The sequence below is a fragment of the Rhinolophus ferrumequinum genome, chromosome 10 (genome assembly GCF_004115265.2).
Source record: "Rhinolophus ferrumequinum isolate MPI-CBG mRhiFer1 chromosome 10, mRhiFer1_v1.p, whole genome shotgun sequence".
Taxonomy (NCBI): domain Eukaryota; kingdom Metazoa; phylum Chordata; class Mammalia; order Chiroptera; family Rhinolophidae; genus Rhinolophus; species Rhinolophus ferrumequinum.
The window spans coordinates 51,143,039-51,170,064 of NC_046293.1; the positions used below are offsets into that span (position 1 = coordinate 51,143,039).

Sequence of the window (27,026 nt, forward strand, 5' to 3'; positions counted from 1 at the left end):
TATGACTTTCATCCTTCATTTATGTTGTATCTCACGTTCATTGATTTACAGGTATTAAACCAACCCTGCATCCCAGGAATGAATCTCACTTGGGCATGGTGTATGATCTTGTTAATGTATTGCTGAATTCAGTTTGCTAATATTTTGTTAAGGATTTTTGCATCTGTGTTCATTGGGGTAGTGGCATATAATATTTTTTTGTTTGTAGTATTTTTATCTTGTTTAGGTATCAAGGTAATATGGGCTTCATAAAATGAGTTTGGGAACCTTGTTTCCTCTTTAGTTTTTTGCAATAGTTTGAGAAAGATAGGCATTAATTCTTTGATATTTGGTAAAATTCACCTGTGAAGCCGTTTGATCCAGGACTTTGGTTTGTTGGGAGTTTTTTGACTATTGATTTGATTTCATTAGTCAGTTCAGGTTTTCTGTTTCTTCTTGATTCAATCTTAAAAGATTGTATGTTTCTGGGAATTGATCCATTTCTTCTAGGTTGTCCAATTTTCTTATACTCCTTTGTATTTCCATGGTATTGGTTGTCACTTTTCTTTCATTTCTAATTTTATTTGGGTACTCTGTTTTTTGCTTGAAAGTCTGGCTAGCGGTTTGTCAGTTTTGTTCATCTTTTCGAAGAACCAACTCTTGGCTTCATTTTCCTTTTCTTTTTCTTTTCTCTGTTTCATTTATTTCTGCTCTGATCTTTATTATTTCCTTCCTTCTACTCAGTTTGGGCTTTTTGTTGTTGTTCTTTTTATAGTTTCTTTAGGTGTAAGGTTTGATTGTTTATTTGAGATTTTTTGCTATGTATTGCTATGAATTTCCTTAGAACTGCTTTGGCTGTGCCCCATAGATTTTTTTGGGTCATTGTGTTTTCATTGTCATTTTCATTTCTCGCAAGGTATCTTTTGATTTCTTCCTTGATCTCATAGTTAACCCACTCATTTAGTGGCATGTTATTTAGCCTCCATGTGTTTGTGTGTTTTTCAGTTTTCTTCTTGTAATTGATTTCTAGTATTATACTATTGTGATCAAAGAAGATGCTTGATACTATTTCAGTATTCATAAATTTATTGAGACTTGTTTTGTGGCTGAACACATGATCTGTCCTGTAAAATGTTCCATGAGCACTTAAGAAAGATGTATATTCTACTGCTGTTGGGTGAAATGTCTTAAAAATATCAATTAAGTCCATCTGGTCTAATGTATCCTTTAAGGCCAATGTTTCCTTGTTGATTTTCTGTCTGGATGATCCATTGATGTCAGTGGGGTGTGTTCAAGTCCCCTACTATTGTGTTATCGATCTCTCCCTCATATCTGTCAAAATTTGCTCTCTATATTTGTGCTCCTATGTTGGGTGTATAGATGTTTACAAGAGTTATATCCTCTTGTTGATGATCTCTTTATCATAACGAAATGCCCTTCGTCTCTTGTTACAGCCTTTGTTTTAAAGTCTGTTTTGTCTGATCTAAGTTTTGCTACCCCTGCTTTTTCCTTCCTTTTGCATGAAATATCTTTTTCCATCCCTTTAAATCTGTGTGTCTTTCAATCTACATTGGGTCTCTTGTAAGCGTGTGTAAGTCTTTTGTTTTTTAATCCATTCTACCACCGTATGTCTTTTCTTTCTTACTTTGTTTCTTTTTTTTTAAATTTGAAGCTTCCATTCATAGTGCAGATATTTAGGGTCTCAAGGTTACCCAACATTTCAAAGTAGTGGAGAAGCCAGGAAAGGAAATCATAGATTTACTTTTTTCTTTTAAAAAAAATTTTATTGGGGAATATTGGGGAACATTGTGTTTCTCCAGGGCCCATCAGCTCCAAGTTGTTGTCCTTCAGTTTAGTTGTGGAAGGTGCAGCTCAGCTCCAACTCCAGTCGCCATTTTCAATCTTTAGTTGCAGGGGGCACAGCCCACCATCCCATGCAGGAATTGAACCGGCAACCTTGTTGTTGAGAGCTCGCGCTCTAACCACCTGAACCATCCTGCCGCCCCTCTGGAAACTCAGCAGCAGCTCGTTGTCTTCAGTCTAGTTGTGGAGGGTGCAGCTCACTGACCCATGTGGGAATCAAACCAGCAACTCTGTTGTTCAGAGTTCGTGCTCTAACCACTGAGCCATCCGGCCACCCCCACCATGTGTCTTTTGGTTGGAGTATTTTGTCTATAAACACTTAAAGTCCTTATTGATAATAGGTATGTAGTTATTGCCATTTTATTAATTGTTTCTGGTTTGTTTTTGTAGTTCTTTGTTTCTTCTTTTGCTTTCTGGTTTATTGATGACTTTCTTACAGTGTTATGTTTAGATTCCTTTCTCTTTATGTCTTGTATATCTCTTACAGATTTTTGGTTTGTGGTTAACATGTGCTTCATTTATACCAAGCTATATTTATAGCAGTCTATTTTAAGTTGATGGTTGCTTAAGTTTGATCACATTCTAAAAATCACTACAATTTTAACTCATCCCCTCCACATTTATATTTTTGTGATTATTTTTTTACTTCTTTTGTGTGTATTTGTGTGTATCCCTTAATTTATTGTTGTAATTACACATGATCTTCCTACTTTTGTCTTTTGAGCTTTGTACTAGCTTTACAAATGGTTGATCCACTGCTTTCACTGTTTGCCTTTGTCTGTGAGGTTTTTTCTTTCCTATTGTTTTATTTATATTTTTTATTTTTTTCTACCTAAAGAAGTCCCTTTAACATTTCTTGTAAGACTGGTTTAGTGTTGATGAACTACTTTAGTTTTTGCTTGTCTGGAATCAAGTTATTTTACAATTTTCCTTGTGATTTCTTCTTAGACCTGTTGGTTAGGAACCTGTGTTAATATCCACATATTTGTGAATTTTCCAGTTTTCCTTCTGTTACTGATTTCTAGTCTTGTTCCATTGTGGTCACAGAAGATACTTTGTATGATTTCAGTCTTTCTAAATTTATTAAAAAACATGCAGTCTATCATGGGTAATGTTCTATGTACACTTGAGAAAAATGCATATTCTAGTGTTTGGAGTAGTTCTTTTAGGTCAAATTGATTTATAGTGTTGTTCAAGTTCTCTTTCTTTATTGCTCTCCGGTCTCATTATTGAAGGGGGTTAATGAAGTCAGTTGTCATTTCTCATTCTAATTCTGTCAGTGGTGTGTATATATATATATATATATATATATATATATATATATATATATATATATATATATATGTTGTGGCTCTGTTGGCAGATGCATATATGTTTACAATTGTTTTAGCCTTTTGCTTGAGTTAACCTTTTATTTAATATAAAATGTCCTTTGTCTTTTGTAACCTCTTTTGACTTAAAGTCTATTTTGCCTAATAATAATAATATAGCCATCTTAGCTGTATTTTGATTATTATTTTCTTGCATTTTGTTACTTTCAATGTCTTTGGATCTAAAATGAGTCTCTTATAGATAGCATATAGATGGATCCTGTATATTTTTAATTCATTCTGCCACTCTCTGCCTTTTAATAGGAAAGTTTAAGCCATTTACATTTAAAGTAATTATTGATAAGGAAAGATACTTCTGCCATTTAGGGTTTTTTGGGGTTTTTTTAGTGGTTCCCTGGTGGGTTACAATTAACATTTTAAATTTATAACAACCTCAGTTGAATAGAGTGATAAGGAAAGATACTTCTGCCATTTAGGGTTTTTTGGGGTTTTTTTAGTGGTTCTCTGGTGGGTTACAATTAACATTTTAAATTTATAACAACCTCAGTTGAATAGAGTCATATATTCTTATTGCCACAGATTATATCTTTATACGTTTGTGCCCATTGGCATCGATTTATATTGTTTTAGTTTCCCTTTTAAATCACATATGGAAAATGTTACATGCTAAAAGTACAATAATTTTCTTTTGTACTTACCTAAGTAATTATCCTTAGTAATGTTCCTTATTTCTTCTTTTGGCTTTGAGTTACTGTCTGGCATCTTTTTATTTCACCCTGAAGAACTCCCACTAGCATTTCTTGTAGGGTAGGCATACTGATTTTTTTTTTCTTTTAGCATTTTCTTCATACATCATTTTCATGATTACTCTTAGGTTTGTCCATAGTTTCCATTAGGTTATTGGGCACATTTAAGATAGTTAATTTAACATCTTTGACCAGTAATTCCAATGTCTGGCATTCTTCAGTGTGGCTTTTATCAAATTCTTTTTTTCCCACAAATGGATCATAGTTTCCTGTTTCTTTATGTGTTCTTTAATATTTTTGTTGGGCCGGCCTGGTGGCTCAGGTGGTTGGAGCACCGTTCTCCTAGCGCCGAGGTCACCAGTTCGATTCCCACACGGGCCAGTGAGCTGCATTCTCTACAGCTAAGATTGTGAACAACGGCTCTCCCTGAAGCCAGATTGCCGTGAGCAGTTGGAGGTTGGTGTGGGCTTCTGTGTGCTGCCACGGGCTACCATGTGCTGCCGTGAGCAGCCGGCAGCCGGCGAGAGCTGCCATGACTTGCTGTGATCCGTCGACCGCCAACCGGTGACCGACTGCCTCAACCAGGGGAGCGCAGGGTTCATAACACCAGCATGGGCCAGGGAGCTGTGTCCTACACAACTAGACAAACAACGGCTTGAACCGGAGTGTGGGGGGAGGCGGAAGAAGGGGAAGAAAAAAAAAGAAATTTTTTTTTTAAATATTTTTTTTGTTGAGAACTGGACATTCTGAGTATTACAAAGTGTTAACTCTAGAAATCTGAATCTTCCACTGTACAGATATTACTAATACTTTTGCTTGTTGAGAGCTGTGGCTGTCTGCGACTTTTCTAAACTGTTTTTGCAAAGTGTATATTCCTTGTTGTTTGTGGTCACTGAAATTTTTGTTCTATTATCTCTGCATTCAGCTTGTGACCTGACAAAGATTACTATAATTGTCTGGCTCCAAATAGGGTAGTGAGGGTGGTGAAGGGTTTTGGCTCTAAGTCTTCTGATAGATGTCACCAAAGGAATCTGCTGCTGCAACGAGGACCAAAACTGAGGCAGGCATCAGCACTGATCCTTCAGGGATCCACCACACCAACCACAACACACCCCAAATTTTTGAAGGACAAAGTCCACACTACCTGCCTTGGCACCAGCCAGGCACTCTTGGGACACTGGCCACTGAGGAATGGCAACAGTAACTACTTTTTTTCTCACTTAGGAAAGATCAGCAGCCTTCCCTTTATTAAGCACTCCCCTGGTTGTCGTGAGTGACCAAGCACTCTTTTCTCCTCAAGTATTAATTCAGTGGAAGTACCTACCCCTAGAGCCTAGCCTGCCATTTTCCACTGTTTTAAGTTTTTGTTTATATTATATATGCAAATACAATCATGTGCCACTTAGCGGGGATAAAAAAAAAAGAACAAGTCAGAAGTGAAGAACGGAAGAACGCAATAACTGAAATGAAGAATGCATTTGATGGAATCTCATTAGTTTTGATTTGCATTTCCTCCATGATTAGTGATGTTGAGCATCTTTTCTTGTGCTTATTGGCCATTCGTATATCCTATTTGGAGAAATGTCTATTTAAGTTCTTGCCCGTCTTTGAATTGGCTAGTTATGTTTTTGAGTGTAGTTTAACATGGTCCTCTGTCCCCTGTATTTCATGCAAATTGGTAGCTAGGTGTAGAGGCTTGAACAGAATTGTATTTGATTTCAGAGCCATGGAAAGAGAGAACAACAGCATATAAAATATGTCTTTGTGTCTCTGTTTTATGCTGGTTGTTACTGATCATTGACTAGATCTATTAATTCATTAAGGGTTACCAAGTGGTACTATGCTATCTTTCTTCCTCTTATTAGTTGAATACTTTTACAAAGAGAAGCTTGCCCTCATTTTCATTGCCCTGAGGTACAGCTCACAGGTGAAATGTGTGTTAAATTGGTTCTAGCTTTTAACAGATTTTGAAAATAATGTGTTGATTACTTAGCAACTTTCAAAATGACTGTTCAGATGTTGGTTTGTTTTTTTTGTTTTTGTTTTTGAGTATTTGAACATTTGGTGTGTTTATTGTCCCTGTTTATTGATGAAGTCTGGCCTTTTTGAGTTAACTCATGAGTCCTTTTGTCATGTCCCTAATAGTTTTCAGTGGTTTGCTTGCTCTTTACTGTGATAAGATGGTTCAGGCTTTTGTACATTTTGTGTCAAAAGCCTGTGGTAACCCTCCAAAGCCCCCATGATACTTTTATGGGGAAATGATACTTTGCAGTTCACTGACTAGGCACAAGGAGTGCTTGTGATGACTGGTTTGGTCATTGTTTCTAAGCCTTTTTATTGAACAGAGCTTATGAAATAGGTGTTTTGCTTTGTTTTTTAAAGACAAACTGTCGTGCATTTACACTAGTATTCCAGTTTAAATTCAGGCGACATGGTTTTTCTTCTTCAGTTTCACATTTGCGTTGCCATTCTCCCATGTGAAAACCTCAGATCTCAGTGACCCAAATATAATTATTGATTTGATGTATCCCATAATCACATACAAAATATCAGAATAATACCAATAGCAATATAATTTTGTAAATAAATTAAGAAATTTTCCATACTTTTCCTTGTGGTTTATTCCTAAGGAGCATTCATAACAGTTGATTTTATTGTGGTTCGAATTCACTTAGGATTTCTCTGTGTTATATTATTAATTGGATGCACATTTAGGTTCATTTTGCTTTTATAAATTAGTTTTTTAAAATTTTTATTTTCAATATGGTTTAAAAGTAAAATATCTAAAACAGCATATTAAATACATATTCACACACATATGTGTGGATGCAAGTATATTCATATCCCCATCTCACTTAGCTAAAGAATAACGTATATACAAACTCTTCTCCTTGCCGTCCCTCTTTTTAAAAAATACTCTGTATATTCTGGAAATCACTTCATAATAGTATTTAGCAGTTCCTCAGTTGTTTTTACATCTGCATGTTACTCGGTTATGTGCATGTACTGTGGTATATTCAACTATTAATGGACTGTCGTGTGTGTGTGTGTGTGTGTGTGTGTGTGTGTGTGTGTTGGGGAGAGTTTTTGTCCCCTTCCCTATTACAATTAGTGCCAGTAAGTAGCTCTGTGCGTCCTTTAAAAACAAAAACCGTTTGGTCAGTGTATCTTTTGGAAAGATTTCTAGAAGAGGGATTGATGAGAATATGGTAAATGTATTTGTATTTTGGAAGATATTGCTAACTTTCCCTGCTTGCCCATCATCAGCATATTAGAATGCCTGTTTTGCCACAGTCTTATCAACAGAACATGTTGTCAATTTTTTGGACTTTCGCTAATCTTATAAAGGAGAAATTTTAATTCATTTTAAATTGCATTTCTCTTCTGAGCAGGGTTTAGCATCTTTTCATATGTTTAAGAGCCATTTGTCCTTTTTATTCTGTGAACTCTGTTCATTTCTCTTATTTTTATATAGGCTCATTGGGCTTTTTAATGTCTTTTTAGAATTTGTAAGGAATATTAGCCCCCTTGTCGGTGATAAGTTGCAGTTAGTTTTTACTGTTTTGATTTTTGTGGTTTTAGTTTGTTTTTTGTGATAGTTGCCATGCAGAGGTTTCTTTCATCAAAGCTATCATTTCCTTTTCTTTTGCTCTACTGATTCTATAATAGGCAGAAATAATGCAGTCATGTAAAATATGTTAAAAATTTAAATTATATTTATAAGATATATACACTTAGTATTTTGTGATTATAATGTATTCCTCTTGCTTCTAGGCAAGGATAAAAGCCATCAACACATTTTTTGCTAAGAATGGTTATCGATTAATGGATTCTAGTATGTATAGTCAGCCCATTCAAACCCCAGCCCAGTATGCCTCACCAGTCTTCATGCAGCCTGTATATAATCCTCACCAACAGTACTCAGTCTACAGCATCGTGCCTCAGTCTTGGTCTCCAAATCCTGCACCTTACTTTGAAACACCACTGGTAAGTGAGATTCTTCTAAATAATACAATTTTCCACTTAAGCTGAAATGCAAAGAAATCAGCTAGAGTAGTTCCTTTTTTTTGTTATTGTCTTTAACATGTTGATATTGGTTCTTTTCAGGCTATTTTAAGTAGTGATAAGCAAATGTATGCACATGAGTAAGCGTTGAGCTATTGGTTCCTGTAATTTTTATTTAGATTTTGCTGAGTGAATGAAGTTAGAGACTGGATAAATCCTGAATGATTTTAATTGCTTTTAGTTTTGTGAAACTTTTTCAGAGAAAAGTATCCTAAAGTAACGAACTAGTGATTTCTTGTTCTGTAAATCAAATGATACTTGAAGTATTGCAAAAGTATATATAAGTAGCAAATTATGTTTGGCTTGTAAAAGAAATTGATGCTAGGTTAGGTCATCAGAAATTTCTTAATGACCTTCACACCAGATTTTGCCTTTACCATTAATTGTTTTTAAACATTAAAATTTTCTTTTAGGCTCCCTTTCCCAATGGTAGTTTTGTGAATGGCTTTAATTCACCAGGATCTTATAAAACAAATGTTGCTGCTGTGAATATGGGTCGACCATTCCAAAAAAGTCGGTAAGATAAAAATCATGGCTGGAATTCATTGTAAATAATTCCCAGTAGTTCTTACAGAGTAACTGTGTGCATAGGAATGCTTATCTGCAGACTCATTAAGAGGGGTTGTTTCTTCTACTTTTTTTTTTTTTTTTTACAAACGTGAATGATTTAATGTAGAATTCATGAACACACTTTGACCTTAGAGTTGATAATGGGTATAAAAATGAGATTGTGCACAATACATACATACTGTTGGTTTTTTTTTAAATAATAGAATTGAAAAACTATTTCATGGCAGTAACATAAAAATCTGGTGTCTAAATGCCATTTAGTGTGTTAAATAGGTAACATTTTAGAGAATGAGGTTTTTTTTTGAGGATAGAAATGTTACTTGAGTGATAAATGCTGGGAATATGAATTATTTGGGATTTTTAAGAATTGAATTTTTGAAATAATTTCCGTGGACTGTAGTGTAAAACCAGGTAATAGCTAACAATTATTGGGCATTTAATGTCTAAAGCTCTGTTTTATGGGCTTTATACATGTTTATCACAGTTAATTTTCATAACCCTATAAGATAGATAGTTCCTATATCTATTTAAAAATGAAGAAATTGAGACATACAAGGTTAAATATCGTGTATCTACAGGCACATAGCTAGTAGCTGGCAGAGCCGATTCTTGAGCCCAGGTAGTTTGACTCCAAAGCCTACACTTAACATGCTGTTCTAAACAAACTATTGAGAACTCTGGAAACTTTTGTTATCATGTAAAATATTGATATGTCTCTTAAGTAGTATTCTTTACATAAACAACTGATAATCTCAATAATTTGGTATATATTATGGCTTTTGAGGGTAAGCAAAGAAAAAAGACACTATTTAATAGTGTCACATTTGTTATTTTTTGTTTGCTTATTTTGTGAGCCTTCTGGGTTTTGTTTTTGTTTTCATAAAATTATTTCTTTTCAGTGGTGTTTCTCTTGCCAGATCTTGTTCTCCCAGTTGATACTTTTTGGCAAGGAGACCACATAATAGGGTTTGTAGTCTAGAAAAACCACATAATGTTTTTCTAAGATAACTTCTAGGAACTTAATCCTTTTTGTAAGGTTCTTCTGAAACATGCCTCACTGGAGAAAGATGCCTTACAGTATTAAAAAATATTCTTCTCAGTGGATTCTGGAAGCATTCATATGTACTATCCTGTAATAGTCACAATTTTCTTTTTTAATTTTTTTTTATTAGCTTCAGGTACACAAGACAAAGTAATACTTAGACGGTTATCATTTATATCCCTCACACTGTGTGAATCCCCCCCCCCATCCACTATCCCTCTGACATCACAGATAGCCATTACATTTCCACTGTCTCTATTCCTAATGCTGTACTCCACTTCTTGTAAGTATAATAGTCACAATTTTTGTACTCAACTTTAACTGACACAATTGGTTAAAACATTTAAAGATCATTTTTTAAGTGTCAGGAAAATTTTACTAGGTAAAATTCTTTTGCTTTATGAAGTTTCAAATGAGATCTCTTCATATTGTAACAATGAAAGGTTTTTTTATAAGCAAAGGATTATTTGTGCTTTTATTGATGATCTTGTTTGGTAACACACTAACAATTAACTGTGAAATTCAAGTATTACCCTCAGTGAAGGGTAAGTACAGTGAACCTTAATTATACACATCCTGTTGTTCAAGGAAAGATTATTTCGTTAGAGACAAGGATGTTTAAATTTGGAAAGACCAGATTGTTACATTATAGTTTTAACTCATTTTGCAGATGAAGAAAGTAAAAGTTGAAGAGGATAAATATCTTACTAGGGTTATATTACTAGTTATCAATGGACCTGAGATTCAGAACATTTCCTTTTCCTCTACCATAGCTGGTACAGTTTTTTAAAAAAAATAATTAAATTAGAGCAAATGACAATTTGCAGTTTTCCTTGTTTGGAGATACAGATTTCTCATGATTAGACATAGTAGCTCTATAAAATACATATCTATTGATTTCACATTTCTTTAAATGGGTAAAGTTTGCTTTAAACTGTTAATAGAATAGACATCTTTGTAATGAGGTTAGACTAAAAGCAATTTTTAACTAATAGCTAAAAATACTAATGTTTTCAGGTGCTTGACTTAAAAATACATTAAGTGTGTTCACTGTGTTCCTTTATTGTCACGTGTCTTTGCTTTCTTGGCGAAGGGGGTGAGATTACAATAAGAAAGCCCAGAATGACAGTCAAGCTATCCTTGCTTTTATGGAGGTGTACCTATGGTTTTGAAGATACAGGGCAGGTTTATTATTGTTATTCAATTTTTTCTTGTTATTCAAAACCATTTGTATACAATTATTTTCCATGTTTAACTAATACAGGTTGTTGATTTTTACAGAAATAGTATGTGAATACTTTCTTATAAAAATGCAAATATTACAGATGAAACTAAAAAAGCTTTTTGACCCCCAACCCAAATCCGTGTTTCCTCCTTAAGAAGTGACTACTGCCAGACCTTCCTTTTTACTTACTTACAGTCAAGGAGAAAGTTTGGCAGTTACTATATTAACCGGCTAACAGTTTAACCTTATAACAGCCCTGTGATGATCACTAGACCTGCTTAGAGAGAATAGGACTAACTTTCAGAAGTCCGGGCATTTTTCTACCTTTCATACTTTATCTTTCTGTCACTTTACTTCTTCCTTTCTATCTTTTACCACTCCTTTCTTTCTTTTGCCCGGACTGAGATTGTAAGTCCCTCTCAGTGAAGGGTAAGATTATGAGATCTGAGGGCTGTTTAAACCTAATAACTTTTCCATTAGGTGTTTTGAAATGCAATGAGAAAATTTAGATGAAACTTTCTGAATAGATCATGGAAACAGCATATCTACTTAATGAGGTCATTTTTCAGATGTGATGGATAATATATTTTGAAAATTATTTTGTGTTAGTTGACATACTGTAATTTTCATTGCTACTAAAATCTATTTTGTGATAGAAAGTAATTAACTGGAAAAGAATCATATTCAACTTAGCTCAACTTTGTAGCCTGAGTTTTAGCTTTAAGTTTTAATAATAGTAACCTAAGTTTTTATGTTCTGTAAAGAGTAAAGTAGGAGAGCTGGAGATGCTGTTGGAATTAATGATTAATTGTTGGGCTTACAATTATGAGGTTTTAAATCCGTATTTAGAGAGCCAGGAATTGGCAATGTGTTATTAATATTATGAATTTGTAACTATGAAAACAGACTGTAAAAATGGACTGTATAAACTGCTAACAAGGGACCAAATATAAATCTCATAGTTCCTTGTTTAATCTGCTATAGAGCCAAGATCCTCTCAGTTGCTTGGACTTACTTTAGATGTTTTCACTGTTGATTACACTGCATCCTCTCGCCTTCACCCTGCCCTGGCTTCATCTGCTTACAGATTGTTAGAGTTGGATGCTTATACACATCATCCAAGATAAAAGCTACTTTTGTTAGAAGTATGCCATGCCTTAATTCATGAAGTCATGGCAGACTATTATTTTCATTGTATTTTTCTAGATTTTTGTCCAATGGATGGATCTTTGTTTGAACAACAAATTTTATTTGGTGATGGATGTTTAGTAAGAAGCTGGAATTTTTATGTATTCCACATTTTCTTACTCTTTTTTTCATTGTCACCGCCTAAAAGAGCCTTTTTAGACTTTTTTTTCCTAACTTCCCCCTATGAAAATTTAATACTAGAGATTATGGTATATCTATTTATGTAATGTATGTATATCTGTGCTTTATACATGAAATGAGTAAGAATAAGACTTCCCTCTCCCCCAAGGAACCAATATTTACTCCCATTTGGGGGTGATGTTGCCCAATTGAGAAAGCATGGCATAGAATCATTAAGTTTAAAGCCTGACTGATTTAGATGTGTCAAGTCTGCAGCTTGTGTCAAAGAAAATAGCTAAAATCCTAGTTATGTTCTGAATATTGATACAGGAGTAGTTTTATCTTGAAGAACTTTGGCTCTTCCCCAAATCCCTCCAAATAACTTTGTAATGTAAGAATTCTTTGCCTTTTAAAAATAATACATCTGGGATACAAAAGGGTTTACATGACAGTTTTATGTTTAATTTAATTAATGGGAAATTAGAATATGACAGGAAGCAATTTTTAACTTGGCCTATTAAGAGTTTCTACCATTATGAGGAAAGATTTTTCTGCCTGTCTCACCTTTTATGTATGTAATCTTGTATTTCTTATAGTGTGAAGCCTCATTTTAGGTCATCAGGTGGTTCAGAACACTCTACAGAGGTCTCTGTGTCATTGGGGGACGGACCATTAAACAGATCTGGTTCAAGGAACTTTGCAGCTGAACGGCATAACCCTGCAGTAACAGCGCATCAGGAGCAAAGCTACCTGCCAAAAGAGACCCCCACTTTGCAGATTGAACAGAATGGGGACTATGGTAGGGGCAGGTAAGGAAATATGGTAATAAATAGGGAAATGAGGTATATGAAAATTCTTTGATCATAATGTGAACTTTTGAAAACTGTGATCTAATGTGGGTTTTTTAGACTTACTTATTGGTGTATGCTAAATAAATAGTGCTATATCATATAGATTAGTAGTTTTTTATAATTATTAAGAAATTTAAGAATGTCCATATAGAACATAGCTGTGAGTCAGAGGTTTATAAAGTTACAATGAAGTCCTTTGAGTTCACTGAGGAAAGAATGGCTTAGAGAGAGAAAATCCCATCTGCATTATAGTTTTAATTTCTCATAACTTCTAAACTATGGGAATGGGGTTATATATTCCTACCCTGCCTAAACAAAACAAAAAAACTGAACCCTAACATGCTTCTGGTGTGGAGAGAACACTTTTAATAAAAATGTGCCCAACTTACGTGGTGGTGGTGGTGGTTGAAGTTTTTGGTAGATTAGCGCAGGATCCCTTCAGAGGACTGTATATTTATTTTTTAACAATAATGGAGATTTAGAAAGTGTAGATACTTTAGACATTCACCCATCTTTGACAGAATGTATAAATTTGAAGAAACTTATGAATTGTCCCTCCCACCACCCTCTTTTTTTGTCGTTGTTAAAAGGAGAACTCTTTTCAGAGGTCGAAGACGACGAGAAGATGACAGAATCCCAGTAAGTGGTTTTTACTTTTAATTACTTCTGTTTAATTTCTTTTTTTTTTCCTTTTTGTAATTTAATATGGCATTGACTTGTGGTCTACCTTTCTGGGTTTTTGTTTTATTGCTTATAGTATTCAGCAAAGATAAATAGAGCCTGTGCTTGACCCTGAAATGTATACCCCTACCATATCCACCCTCCACCCCTTAAAGGACATACATAGTTAGGGATTTGGCCTCTGTTCACTTTTTTAAAAAAATTACTTGAATACCTAATATAATATATTTGGTTTAAAAATTTAAAAATGAACAGTTTAACTCTTTACTAATGGACATTTAAGTCATTTGAATATTTTGATCTTACAGACAGTGCAACAATAACCTTATACAACCATCATTTCCTATGTGTACAATAATATCTGAAGGAGAATCTCCAGAAGTTGGATTTCTGGGTCACAATTTAATATGTTGCTGCCAAATAGCTTTCTGTAGCGATTGTGCTGATTTTCACTCCAACAGATAGTGAACAGAAGTCCCTGTTTATCCATAGCCTTGCAGACTATATGATTTTTTGCCCATCTGATAGGGCATATCATTCACTTTTAAAGCTCTGTTGGATGGTGTTAATACTATTTATTAATTGTTATTTGAAGGCAATTTTTATGTACTGTTTATTATATCCACTAATCTTATAAAACAGCTTAAAGAAAATTTGTTATGGTTCTAGACATATTCTTATTTGAATCTTAACTTACCTAACGTCAAATTCGTATTTTGATATTTTTGTGGTTTGTTCATGGTGACTGTTTACCATCTTTTAACTGAGACCAAAAGGAGTTGAGAATAAAAATGGTATAGAAAGATACGGAGATCTCAAGAAAACCTTGCCTAGAATTTACAGACGTGTCATAAATGTGTAATAAATATAATGCTTATTTTACATGTATAAGTAGTGAATTATATACCTATATAAGTAACATACATGTAGTTTACTAGCTGGTATACACATAATATACAGATAAGTATACATATATCACATAAGTAGTGAAAACATACACATTTTCAACGAAGTAAACGTATTACATTATAACAAAGAATAGTCTTAGGTCAAACTGTGAACTCTTTAAAAAAACAATGTTATCTTTTCATGTATAGCTTTCTATACCATAGGCATAGGCAGCCATGAACCTTGAGGCAACAATTTTTAAGGATACCATTTTAGCAGGCCACGTCAATCCTCAAGTGGTTCTAAACAATTGAGGAGACTTAATTCGGCTTGAAGTCTGTTTAATACATTGAAAATGTCTGGATTGAGGACTGAAGGTTGAGGTGAAGAAAGAGAAGATAGGCATGCTTTCCAGTAGGGAGGGCAGGGGAGCAGGTGGCCTTGTGCAGGAGGGAGAGCTTAGCTAGAGATAAAATTTGAATTTGTAAGCTGATGCGTAGTGATTGAAGTCATAAGAGTAGATGAGGACATGGCAGGGGACTCTGTAAGACAGTGAATGATTTTTTTATGAAGGCCAAGAATGGAGCATGGTAGGCCAAGGATGGGGGGCATAGTTTTGGACTATAAAATATGATTATCCATTAATGTTGTTCGAAGTATTTAAGCAAAATCTGAGTGACGATAGCTGATAGGCAAATGGATGTCTGGGTTTCAGGTGAAGGTCTGGGCTGAAAATATTTAAAGTGTACAGCTTAATGATTTTTGGTAAATTTTCAGAGTTGTGCAGTCAAAAGACCACCAGAAAGTGAACAAGATTGTTTTAAGTGTTCCCATATATATAGTAGTTGAAGTCATGGATAATGGATATCAAACAGGGAGAGTATGGAAAATGAGAGGTAGTAACCACATAGAAACCAAAAACCATCAAAAGAAGTGGGCAGGGAAAGAAAAGCACATTATTTATTGTTAGACATGAGAATCAAGAGAAATAGTGGTATCATAGAAGCTAAGGGAAAAATGAGCTCCCAAAGGAAAGAATGTGTACCGTGCCAAATGTTATAGTGAGGTCGGGGGAAAAAAGAATGTCAGCTTTTGCATTGTGGAAGGCATTGGTGACCCTCAAAGCGGTTTTAGGGAAGTGATGAGTACAGAGGTGAGGAAGTAGAAGAGGCGGTATAACAAGTGAGAGGTTTGTCAGGATATATAGGATGGTAGGTGAAAGGGAAAGATGAGATTTTCAAGGAAGGATATTCTCTCTTTAGACTATATGAAAGGAGAAAAGATGATGGCCAATTTACTTGAGGTAGGGTTTTTTGTTTTCACCTTCTATGGTACAGGATTAGAGAATGAGACAGACATGTGACCTGTTTTATGATTTGTGTCTTTTAGAGACCCCATCCTTCAACAGCTGAAGCTAAGGCTCCAACACCAAAGTTTGACTTACTAGCCTCAAATTTTCCTCCTTTACCTGGGAGTTCATCAAGAACACCAGGTGAACTTGTTTTGGAGAGTAGGATGTCTGATATTGTTAAAGGTGTCTACAAAGAAAAGGTAAACACTGAAACACCTTATGGGATTATATTAACCTATGTTTTCAAGGTTATTATTAAATTTTTATTTGTACTTAAGTATTTCTAACAGTTTTTATTCATGAGGTTTTCGGCATGCTTTGAGTATTATAAAAAGATTTATGTTAAAGCTACACAAGGTTCAATAAAATGTTTCTTCACTTTTGTATGTCTTTGTATCCGTCACTCAGTTTGGTAGAACTGATTAATGGAAGCTGAATGGAAAGTCATTTCCACTTAAGTGCCTATAATTAACCAGTGCCGTAAATGAATTCTAATCTCGTTTGGTAAACTCAGTCTTATTTTAATAGTAACTTATACATAGTAGATCTAGGCTTATAATGAAAATAGTAGTCTCCTGCAACCACTTTCAACTCTAGCTTTTTCTCCTGACATCTCTCCCTGTATTTCTAATTAACATGGTTATACTGCTGTTTCTTGACTCTTCAGTTTTAGATGTTGCCTATTAACTTTACATTCTAGGAGCTAAGGATTTAGCTCTCTTAAAACAACATACTTGGCTCATCCTTGCAGTAGATTGTACTTCATCATATCTAGGACACCATCAATTATAAGATGCTGCATTATTTTAGTATCACTAAAAAAGTGAAAATCATTGCCAGTTAGACTACGACATGCCCTCATTTATGTCACATCTCAATATTACATATTTTCTTCCTAACTGAGCCTCATAGTATACGGTTAGTATTTCTCCTGTCCTACACTCGGTGGCCTGCGCACTGCTGTGTTCCTGGGACTTCACCATCATCCTGGGAATTTTCCTTATTCTTCTTTATTGGATCCCCTCTTTTTCTTACTCTTATTTTACTTTCCCATATTGTTGGGTCACGTCTTCCCAAGTTTCCTGAATAAATGGCTTTTAGTATTTTATCAGCACCACTCTCTAACTAACTGAGCTAACCAGCTACCCTGGCTTTTAGTATTTTAGATATTAATTTCTAGGGCTCTTTTCTTGTTTTTCTTGTTTTAATTGTGGTAAAATACACATAGCATAAAATTTACCATCTTACCATTGTTAAGTGTGTATACTTCAGTAGTGTTAAATACATTCACATTGTTGTGCAACCAATCTCCAGAACTCTTCATCTTACAGAACTAAAATGTGCTACCCATTAAACAGCAACTTCCTTCCCGCTTCCCTGAGCCCCTGGCAACCATAGTTTTACTTTGTTCTATGAATTTGACAATTCTAGGTACCTCATATAAGTAGAATCATAGAGTATTTTGTCTTTTTGTGACTGGCTTGTTTCACTTAGCATATTGCTTTCGAGATTCATCCATTGTTGCAGCTTGTGTCAGTCCTTCATTCCTTTCATCATGCAATAATAGTCCATTGTATGTAGACAGTAGGTCCCCTCCTACACGCAATTTCACTTTTCATGGTTTCATTTACCCACATCAATCACACTTCAAAAATATTAAATGAAAAATTCCAGAAATCAACAATTCGTATGTTTTAAATTGCGTGCCATTCTGAGTGGCGTTCCTCGGACGTGAATCACCCCTTTGTCCAGTTGTGTCCACACTGTATATGCTCCGTGGCCGTTAGTCACTCTCGGTTATCAGACTAACTGGCACAGTATCACGGTGCCTGTGTTCAAGTAATCCTTATTTTACTTAGTAATGGCCCCAAAGTGCAAGAGGAGTGATTCTAACAATTCAGATAGACCAAAGAGAAGCTGTAAACTGCTTCCTTTAAGTGAAGTGGTAAGTACAGTACCATAAGATACTTTGCAAGACAGAGAGACCACATTCACAAAATTTTCATTACAGTATATTGTTATAATTGTTATATTTTGTTATTAGTTCTTGTTATTAATCTTTTACTGGGCCAAATTTATAAATTAAAAAATCATATACATATAAAATAAAAAATTGTATATAGGGTTCAGTACTATCTGCAGTTTCAGGCATCCACTTGGGGGTCTTGGAATATAGCCCCTGTCAGTAAGGGGGAGACCACTGTTCTACATTTTATTTATCCATTCACCAGTTGATGAGTGTGTAGGTTGTTCCCACTTTTTGGCTATTATGAATAATGTTGCTATGAACATTTGTGTATAGGTTTTTTTGTGCAGACATGTTTTCTCTCTTGTTTGTGTTCCCAGGAGTGGGATTTGCTAGGTTTTATGGTAACTACGTTTAACTTTTCGAGGAACTGCCAGGCTATTTTCCAAAGTGGCTGTACCATTTTACATTGCCACCCTCGATGTATGAGAGTTCCAATATCATCACTAACATTTGTTATTGTCTGGCTTATTGATTTGTAGCCATTCTAGTGAGAGTGAAGTGATGTCTCATTGTGGTTTTGTTTTGCATTTTCTTGCTGTTTAATGATGTTGAGCATCTTTAATATATGCTTGTTGGCCCTTTATATATCTTATTTGGAGAAGTATTTATGTAAGTGCAATTTAAAAAAACTTTTAATTTTTCAATTACAGTTGACATTCAATATTATATTAGTTTCAGGTGTACAGCATAATGGTTAGACGTTTATATAACTTACAAAGTAATCCCCCCAAATAAGCCTAGTGCACACCTGGCACCACACTTTCTTATTACAATATTATGTTCTTCATCCTGTACTTCAAGTGCAATTTTTAAATCTGTTTTTACTTTAAGGATAATGAAGAGTTGAGAGTTAGTTGTCCAGTGCCTGCAGAGGATGAACAGACAGACTGCACCTCTGCCCAGCAACTCAGTATGAGTACCAGTCCTCCGTGTACAGCTGAGCCTCCTGCATTAAGGTACAGGTTTCAGTATATGACTGAGTACTTTTTCTTCTGATCATTTGCTCACCTGTTTCTGTGTGCTATACTAAGTCTGATGTCAAGCTCTTTTTTTCCTTAGCACAACTCAGCAAGAAAAGGATTTACCAGAGGATTCCACTGTTCAGAAGGATGTTCTCAACCAGACGACAGTATCAGTTTCTTCCCCAAGTACTGCAAAGCCATCAAGGACAAATACTGCTTCCCCCTGTAATAGTAACGTAAACGTAGCTGTAACTGTGGCCCTGCAGGTAACTTGATGAATTTAGTTTTATGTAAGAAAAAAATAATAGGGTAAATAATGAGAAGTTATTCTTTTCCCGTAACTCTTTGCTAGTGCAGAGTCACTTGGAAATAGCCCAAATTGGGGCTCCTGAAGCTAAAGGAGTTTAAAGTCACTGTGAAGAAATGGAAGTTTTAGCCGTGTTGAGGGAGTGAAGAAGTTACTATTCATTCTGTTTCTTTTGATTGCTTTTTCTCTGATCATATTGTTAAGTGAAGTTTTTTATGTTGTGTATATCCTTTTTGGACTAATGTAAAGGTGCGTTGCATCTCTTGAAATTTCTTTTGTGTAATGATTAAATCTATGGAACCCATGAGGGACCACTCATTTTTATTCACTTTCCAGAGTCATTTTTATAATTAAGAAAATACAGAAAAGCGGGTGCGGAGGGAACCCAGAAAATTTACCTATACTCCTTTTATTCACTGATACAATAGTGGCATTTTGGTGTTCAGCTCTTTATTTTTTCTAGGTTAAGAACATTTTATCTTGTCATTTAATAATAATAGTATAGGATAACAGCTACCAATTATTAATTGCCTGCTGTATGCCAGGACCACTGCTAAAGACCTTTTACGTACGTACCTGATCGCATTCTTGGAAGACCCCATTGTCCTCCTTTTTCAGATAAGGTGGTTAGGACTTTTAACTACTCTTTTATTAATATATGATTGGTTTCCAGCGGCTCTGCTGAGATTCTTGTGGAATCCTTCTCAGGGTTCTTTGTAGCCAGGGAAGAGAGAATGAAGCCATTTTATTTCATCATATAAATGGACCATTATTAGTTTAATCTGTCCTTTGTTAGACATTTAGGTTACTTCCAGTTTTTTTCATCACCATAAATAATGTGACATGAACATCCTTCAAATAAATTCCTTAAGTAAAATTATTGTTCTATACATAAATTACTAATGTTTTTATCATTTTTCAACAAATGTGTTTTTTTAAAAGATTGTACTGATACACTTGGATAGCATTATCTGTTAGTGTGCCTTACTGATTTGCTTGTGGTTAATACTATCCTTTTTGTATTTTAGTACTTAGAGAATGTGTACCATAAATTTTTTTTTCCTTATTTTCACTTGAAAGGAACCCCGAAAGCTAAGTTACGCTGAAGTGTGCCAGAAGCCCCCTAAAGAGCCATCTCCAGTTCCTGTGCAGCCACTACGAGAACTCCGCTCCAATGTAGTGTCTCCCACCAAAAATGAAGAGAATGGAGCTCCTGAGAAGTCCATTGAGAAACCACATGAGAAGCCAGAAGCAAGGGCTAGTAAGGATTATTCTGGCTTCCGAGGCAATACCATTCCTAGGGGAGCAGCTGGAAAAATCAGGGAACAGAGACGCCAGTTTGGCCATAGGGCTATACCTCAGGGAGTGACTCGACGTAACGGCAAAGAGCAATATGTGCCACCCAGATCACCAAAGTAAAAAACAAACAAAAAAAACTATTCAAAAACTTTTCTCTCTTCCCATTAAACTTGAGCTGCCGTGGCTGTACTGAACTGTTTTGGAGGGGAGCGGGTAGCCAGGAAGGAAACAGGAGAAAGTCTGTCCTTAAATCATTATGGATTTTGGAGTTGTGAGCAGTAGAATCCCAAAATTCATCTCTAAAGTGATTTTAAAGTGCTGGAGGAGTCCAATCAGTATAAATATATATATATATATATATACACACACATATATAAAAATATAATTTTTCTATTTTTGTTTTTGATTTTAATTTGCAGAGATCTTCTGCCTGGAATCAATTTTGAGGGTTCAGATTTAGCTTGGGGAAAAAACATATTACACATCCTTCAGTATAAGAGATGAGGGAGTGAGAGAAAATATTTTTTGAAGAAACATTTCTGTAAAATTAGAAATTACTTTTTTTAATCTATTTAAAGTTTGGCTTGGAGAATGCCATCTTTGCCTATATGGCCTTGTGTTGCAAAGCAGATCAGTGGCTGGGGTGCCTGTTGTGGTGTGAGTGTGTGCACGAGTGATTGGAGCCAAATCTGTTGTCATCTTAGTAAATGATTTGAAAATTGAATGTAATACGTACTTGAGTAGATTTTTTTTTCCAGTTTGAAATGTAATCTCTTTTTGACCTTACTGATGTTTCATTCAACATGAAGCTGTTAAAACTCTGATTGTACTTGGAGATGACTACCAATCAGTTTAATACTCAAGGAAAGAATGGGGGTTATTCAGAAAATTGAAAATCTGTCTTAGAGTGGATAGGTCAAATGGACTTTAGAAGTTTAAACTGCTCTGTGATTTCTTTCCCCCCTAAAATAGGAAACAACTTTTTTTGTTACTTCATTTGTCAGTGTCTGTTCTTTGACTACCAACCCCCAAAAGCAAAATAACCAAACACCTATGTAATTGTATGTTTCTAACTGCCTTGACCAGTCAAATCTCATAACTGTTCTAGATTTCTGAATTGAACAGTGAAGTATTTTAATCTTCTATTCAAGCATTTAGAACTTTAGATCCCAGAACGGTAGGGCAGACTGACCCTACAGTAATTTATTTGTGTTAGAGCTAAAGATGAAACATTGTAATTGAGTCTCTTACAGTGTTAAATAGTATAGAAGTAAAAATAATTTTTTTAAAGGCTTAATTTGGGGGCAACTTTTTCTATTTACAATGTATTTATCGCCTGCCTTCCTTCCCTTTCTCCAAAAAAATAAAATAAAAAAATAAAAAAATAACAGTTTGGAATTCACAGAAACAGAACCAGCAAGTCATGAGATTTTTGAGTTAAGGTGAGAAAGATAGTTGAAGAAAATTAATACATAATTTCTCAGTGAATAAAGTTGTAGCTCTCATATTAAATAGGCAAGTTTACATGCTGGTATTTAGAAAATGGCTAAAATGTTAAAAACCATGTTACATTAATCTGTTTTTTAAGTCATACCATTTTCAGAGTTCTGTGTAAAGTGGGGTTTTTCTTTTTAGGGATAGTTTGTAATAGTAATAACTGTCCCTTATATTAGTGAATTACATATGTACAAATTGAAACTGTAAATTGTGAACACTGGAAAGCACCATTGTGACATAGAGTAAACATCTTAGTAATATATTAAAATGAATGTAAATGGAAGTTAAAATTACATTACTGTGAAACTCATCTTCCAACTCTTAAGTTAAGCTTTGGAGATTTGTATTAGTAGGTAACTGTTCAAAGCTTTGAAAACACTGCACATTTATGTACACGCCAGAATTACCATTTCTTTGTAACTTATTCAGCTTGGCAATTGCTTTTGATTTGGTGGATTGATAACGTGGTGTAATATATTTAAGTAGTTTGGAACTATTCATTTCTACACACTATTTTTTTAAAATCATCTAGATGAAACATACAATTAAACTGCCTGTGCTAAACATTTGGGGGAAGTTTAGGTTTTTTAAAAAAGTATCAGTAATCATTGACTACATCTATGATAAAACTGCTTATTTTGGTTTACTTAGATAATAATGCTGCAGTTGGTGGAAATGATAAACATTTAAAGTGTTAACACTCTGTGAATGCATTGGATTTAAGAGAATAAACATTTTATAAAAATCACTTGGCAAGGATTATAAACTTAATTATTGCACTTGAAACAAAACATTTTTTTACAACATGTCACAGAAGTGGGCTTGTATTATTTGTATGCTTGTGTGACTTACCCAACTTCTAAAAACTAAATATCCTAATTGAAACACAAGAAAAGAGTCTTCTTTTTGAAGAAAGCAAGTTTGTTCTTGCGTTTTCCCAAATGTTATTGATAGTAGAAATTTAATTTAAAGACATGACCTTTTAAAATTTCTTATAAAATATATAGTTTTAATTTAATTTGCATCATTATAGCTAATAGCTCCCATTTTGATGGGATGTATAGGGCAGAATTTGTGTGTGTGTGCGCGCGTGCGCGTGTGTGTACATAAAATATATATATATTCACAGTATGTATTTAGCATTTATTTTATTACAGCAGATTTCAGGTTTGTATCTAAATGATGCCTATGAGTTGTGTGAAACTGTTGGCTTTTTTCCCTGCATTACTCTGTAACTGATAAGGTTTGGGCATTCATTGTAGTTTAGCTATTTATTTGGTTCTTTAGAAGGAAGAATTTATATGTCAAATTTTTCTCTTCATCCTTTTGGCTTAACACTTCTTGGGTTGTTGAAGGCTAAAAGTAGATGCAAATGATACTGATTGTATGGTACATTGATCTTCTGCCATAGTTCTTATTGCATGAAGAGAAGAGTCACAGAAGTTCTCCGTCTTGCACTTCATAGACATGTATAGAGAGATTGCAAAATTATCTCCATTTCCTCTTCTGATTATTAAGGTTTTCGTGATACCTAATCTAATCTGAATAACTTCATTTTTGCAAATGTAGACACTGGCATTCGAAAGTGATCCGTCTAAAATTTGTTTCAACTGGATTTTGGGAGAAGATAAAATCTTTCAGTGATAGGTTTTTTTGTTGTTGTCATCTTATGTGCTTAATTTGCATGTGATCAAATGACATGCATATTTTAATTTATTTTTGGTTCCTAAAATTAAGGTAGATTAAATATTGTTTCACATTCCTTTTTCTTTTTTAAATAAGCAGGTTGGCTTTGCAGAAAGCTTAATGATTGAGTATTAGCATCTGCTGGAGCAGAAAATAGTATTTAAAAGTTACTGAATATTTTCTCTAGCTTTAGTAGTTATGGCCTTAATATTTAGTCTTTTGGCTTACATGTCCACTGATTTCACTTTGACAGTGAACAGCACTGGGGTAAAGTCTGATGTTTGTGTTGGCCATGTATGTTAACCATATTTTAAAAGTATCCAGTTTGTTTTTACAGAGACGATAAAATGCAAAAGAGGACAATGTATTCCTTTTGAGGGATTTTTATAAATTCTTAACTATACAATGGGGGATTTTTTCTAATTTTTTGTATTTCCTTACAATTTGGTGGCTGTTAATTTAACTTTAGGCTTTTGGTGTGTGCTAATTTAGCTAATCTGAGCCTCTAACAAGATACATGGACATTTCAGTTCTCATTAGCTGACTGAAGACATTTTAAGAAGTTGAAAGAAAATTTGTTTTCAAGTTGAGAGTAAATTCTATTTCAAAATACACCTAATTATTAAAGTTTTTTTTAAGCCGAGAACTTATAAATTGTCGAGTAGACGGTTCCTAAAAGTACAGCTCAGATACCAACAGGTTGTGTATAAAATAAAATGGTTTTATTATCAGTTTTGCAGCATAAAATTAACACTGATTAGCATATGGTGGAAGAAACATCCACATTAATTTTGTTTTTCTCTCATTCAGGTGTCCCTTGAGTGACATCTCTTAAAACGTTTGCGTTGGGGGTGGTCAGAACCAGTTATCTGGCTCTATTTTGTCCCATTACTTAGGTATGTTTCTGTTGTCAAAACCGTCCCCCCCAAAAATGGTGTGACACGTGCTATTATGTTAAAATGAGTACATCCTTGTATTTGTATTTTTGTTTTCAACATTGCCAAGGTGCTATGGGAAATTAAAGTAACAAAAATTAGAAAAAATAAAATTATTTAAAAGCAGAACTGGTTTCCTTTTCTCCAGGTGGTTTATGTCTAATGACGTCTTGTTATTTACTTTCCGATAATTTTTTATGTTGCCCACTCTCTCTAGTTCCATTACTATCCTGATCTCAATTGGTGTTTTGTTTGGGAAGGGAGGGGAGGCAGGATATGTGATATTTTGTGTGTCAAGTGAGGGCAGAGAGCTAGAAGATTCAGCTTTATGATTCTGGGGTTTTCTTAAGTTGTTTTTGTGTCAGAAGCAGTTATTGAAAGGGGAAAAAATCATACGGCAATACACAGCTTAAGGATTTTGCCTTCATTGGGCAGGCAGATTTTGGGCTGACTTGAGTATGTAAATTCTGGGCTTTTAAAACTTCCATTTCCAAGAGAAAACCATTTAGGTTATCATTTTCAACTATCTCTTGCTTTGATGGTATCAAACCCTAAAGCTGAAGGGTTTGGGTAACTGTTTAAAAGAAAAGTTCACTGGGAAATGTAAGTAGGTCTTAGACGTTCAGCTTTTTAAAACTATATAAGGCAAAAATGGAAAAGTTGAATAAATCTCTAGCTTTTTAACGGCTGGTATCTATAAATTAATGTGACAGCTCAACTTTTATCGAAAATAATACAGTAGCCCCCTCTTACCACAGCTTTGCTTTCTGTGGTTTCAATTAGATGTGGCACTCACGTTCCAAAAATACTAAATGGAAAATTCCAGAAATACACAATTTATAAGTTTTAAATTGCATGCCATTCTGAGTAGCGTGCCTGGGACATGGATCATCCCTTTGTCCAGTGTATCCACGCTGTATATACTACCCGCCCATTAGTCACTCTCGGTTATCAGGTTGACTGTTGGTTATCAGGTTGACTATTGCCGTATCACAGGTCTTGTGTTCAGGTAACCCTTATTTTACCTATAATGGCCCCATAGCGCAAGAGTAGTGATGCTGGCAATTGGGATATGCCTGAGAGAAGCCATAAAGTGCTTCCTTTAAGGGAAATGGTGAGGACAGTACAGTAAGATATTTTGAGCGTTGTTCTGTGTATATGTGGTTCATTAGTACCATTGCCCTTTAAACAGTTAACCTTTAATTTGCTAATGAACAGTTGATTATTTCAATAAGATAGTTAATATTGGTGAGCAACGTGACAGGTGTACAAGTGTTACATGCTAACAAACCTTTAGTGCCTTGTGTCAGTGTGTTAGTTTATTTGGCCAAGAGAGGAGGATACAGTACTTAAATTTCTTTATATTAAGAACACAATGTAATTGTGTATTTTTAGTGGACTAATAACTGAATTGGTAGACTTAATTTTATGTAGGCTTTTGAGTTGTATTTAAAATGAATGGGTTTGTCAAGATTCTCATTACTGAGATTCCTAATATATTTAGAAAATACTAACCTAAGTATGTCTCCAAGTTTAAAATTCAGTTATATGCCTGGCAGTTTTTATGAAAAGTTTAACATTACTACTACAGGATTGTGAATTTCCTTAAAAGTCTCTGGAATAAAAACTGTCAAGAGTGACTTTAGTTTGTATAAGAGTTTAAGGGAATTAGGATGTTTTCACTTTCCTCATAATGCTCCCAAATAACGACCTTCATTTTCTTCTGGTATTGTGTAAAGGAGCAAGCTATCTATGCGTTATCTTTTCAAATTCATGTTTTGCTAGATGTTATGCATGTCTTTGAAGTTGCTTTCCTTCTGTTTCCTTTGTATACCTAAAGTATCGGACTTACTAAACCATAGTAGGACCCCAGCCTTCCTTTAATATTATGTAGGCTGTTATTTATCTTTACACACTTGTATTTTGAGTGATGCATCTAAGTTCTAATTTTGATTTTTTTGCATTCCAAAGTTTACCTTTACAAGTATCAATGACCTTGTCAAAACTGAGGGTTTTGACTTAACCATTGAAGCTAATTGTGGTGGGTGAAGTATTCATTCAACCAATATTTGTTGCTGCTATATTCCAGGCAGTGTGTTAGGCAGCAATGGATTCCTGCCCTTACTGTGCTTAGCATGAAACAGTCACAATTGCAAAATTAGACCAGTAGTAAATACGAAAGCTGGAATTAAAATCTATGCGGTTGGAGTGGGGTTTGATTCAGGGGTAGAATGCTTCTCCAAGAAACAGGACAGATACCTGAAGGAGTAGTAAGTAGTTAAGGAGGCGGGTGTTCCAGATGAGAGAACAACCCGTACATGCTACCTGTGAGGCACTGGAAGAATTGTAGGGTCCTATGGATTCAGCGTGGGGAACACTGTTCCATCTTCCAACCTGAGGCTGAAGAAAGT

General features: G+C 34.7%; 1 protein-coding gene across 4 annotated transcripts in view; it reads left to right on the forward strand.

Annotated features, from left to right (window-relative positions):
• Positions 1 to 24,744, forward strand: part of LARP4 (La ribonucleoprotein 4) — a 61,523-nt gene extending 36,779 nt beyond the window's left edge. For all 4 annotated transcript variants that reach the window (XM_033116720.1, XM_033116722.1, XM_033116723.1 and 1 more), the window contains exons 9-16: positions 7,694 to 7,906; positions 8,398 to 8,501; positions 12,726 to 12,938; positions 13,571 to 13,619; positions 15,939 to 16,100; positions 18,761 to 18,885; positions 18,989 to 19,157; positions 20,279 to 24,744. In XM_033116720.1, the coding sequence (XP_032972611.1) occupies positions 7,694 to 7,906; positions 8,398 to 8,501; positions 12,726 to 12,938; positions 13,571 to 13,619; positions 15,939 to 16,100; positions 18,761 to 18,885; positions 18,989 to 19,157; positions 20,279 to 20,617 (1,374 nt within the window). In that variant the 3' untranslated portion in view covers positions 20,618 to 24,744. The remainder of the gene's footprint in view (positions 1 to 7,693; positions 7,907 to 8,397; positions 8,502 to 12,725; positions 12,939 to 13,570; positions 13,620 to 15,938; positions 16,101 to 18,760; positions 18,886 to 18,988; positions 19,158 to 20,278) is intronic.
• The last annotated feature ends 2,282 nt before the right edge of the window (positions 24,745 to 27,026 follow it).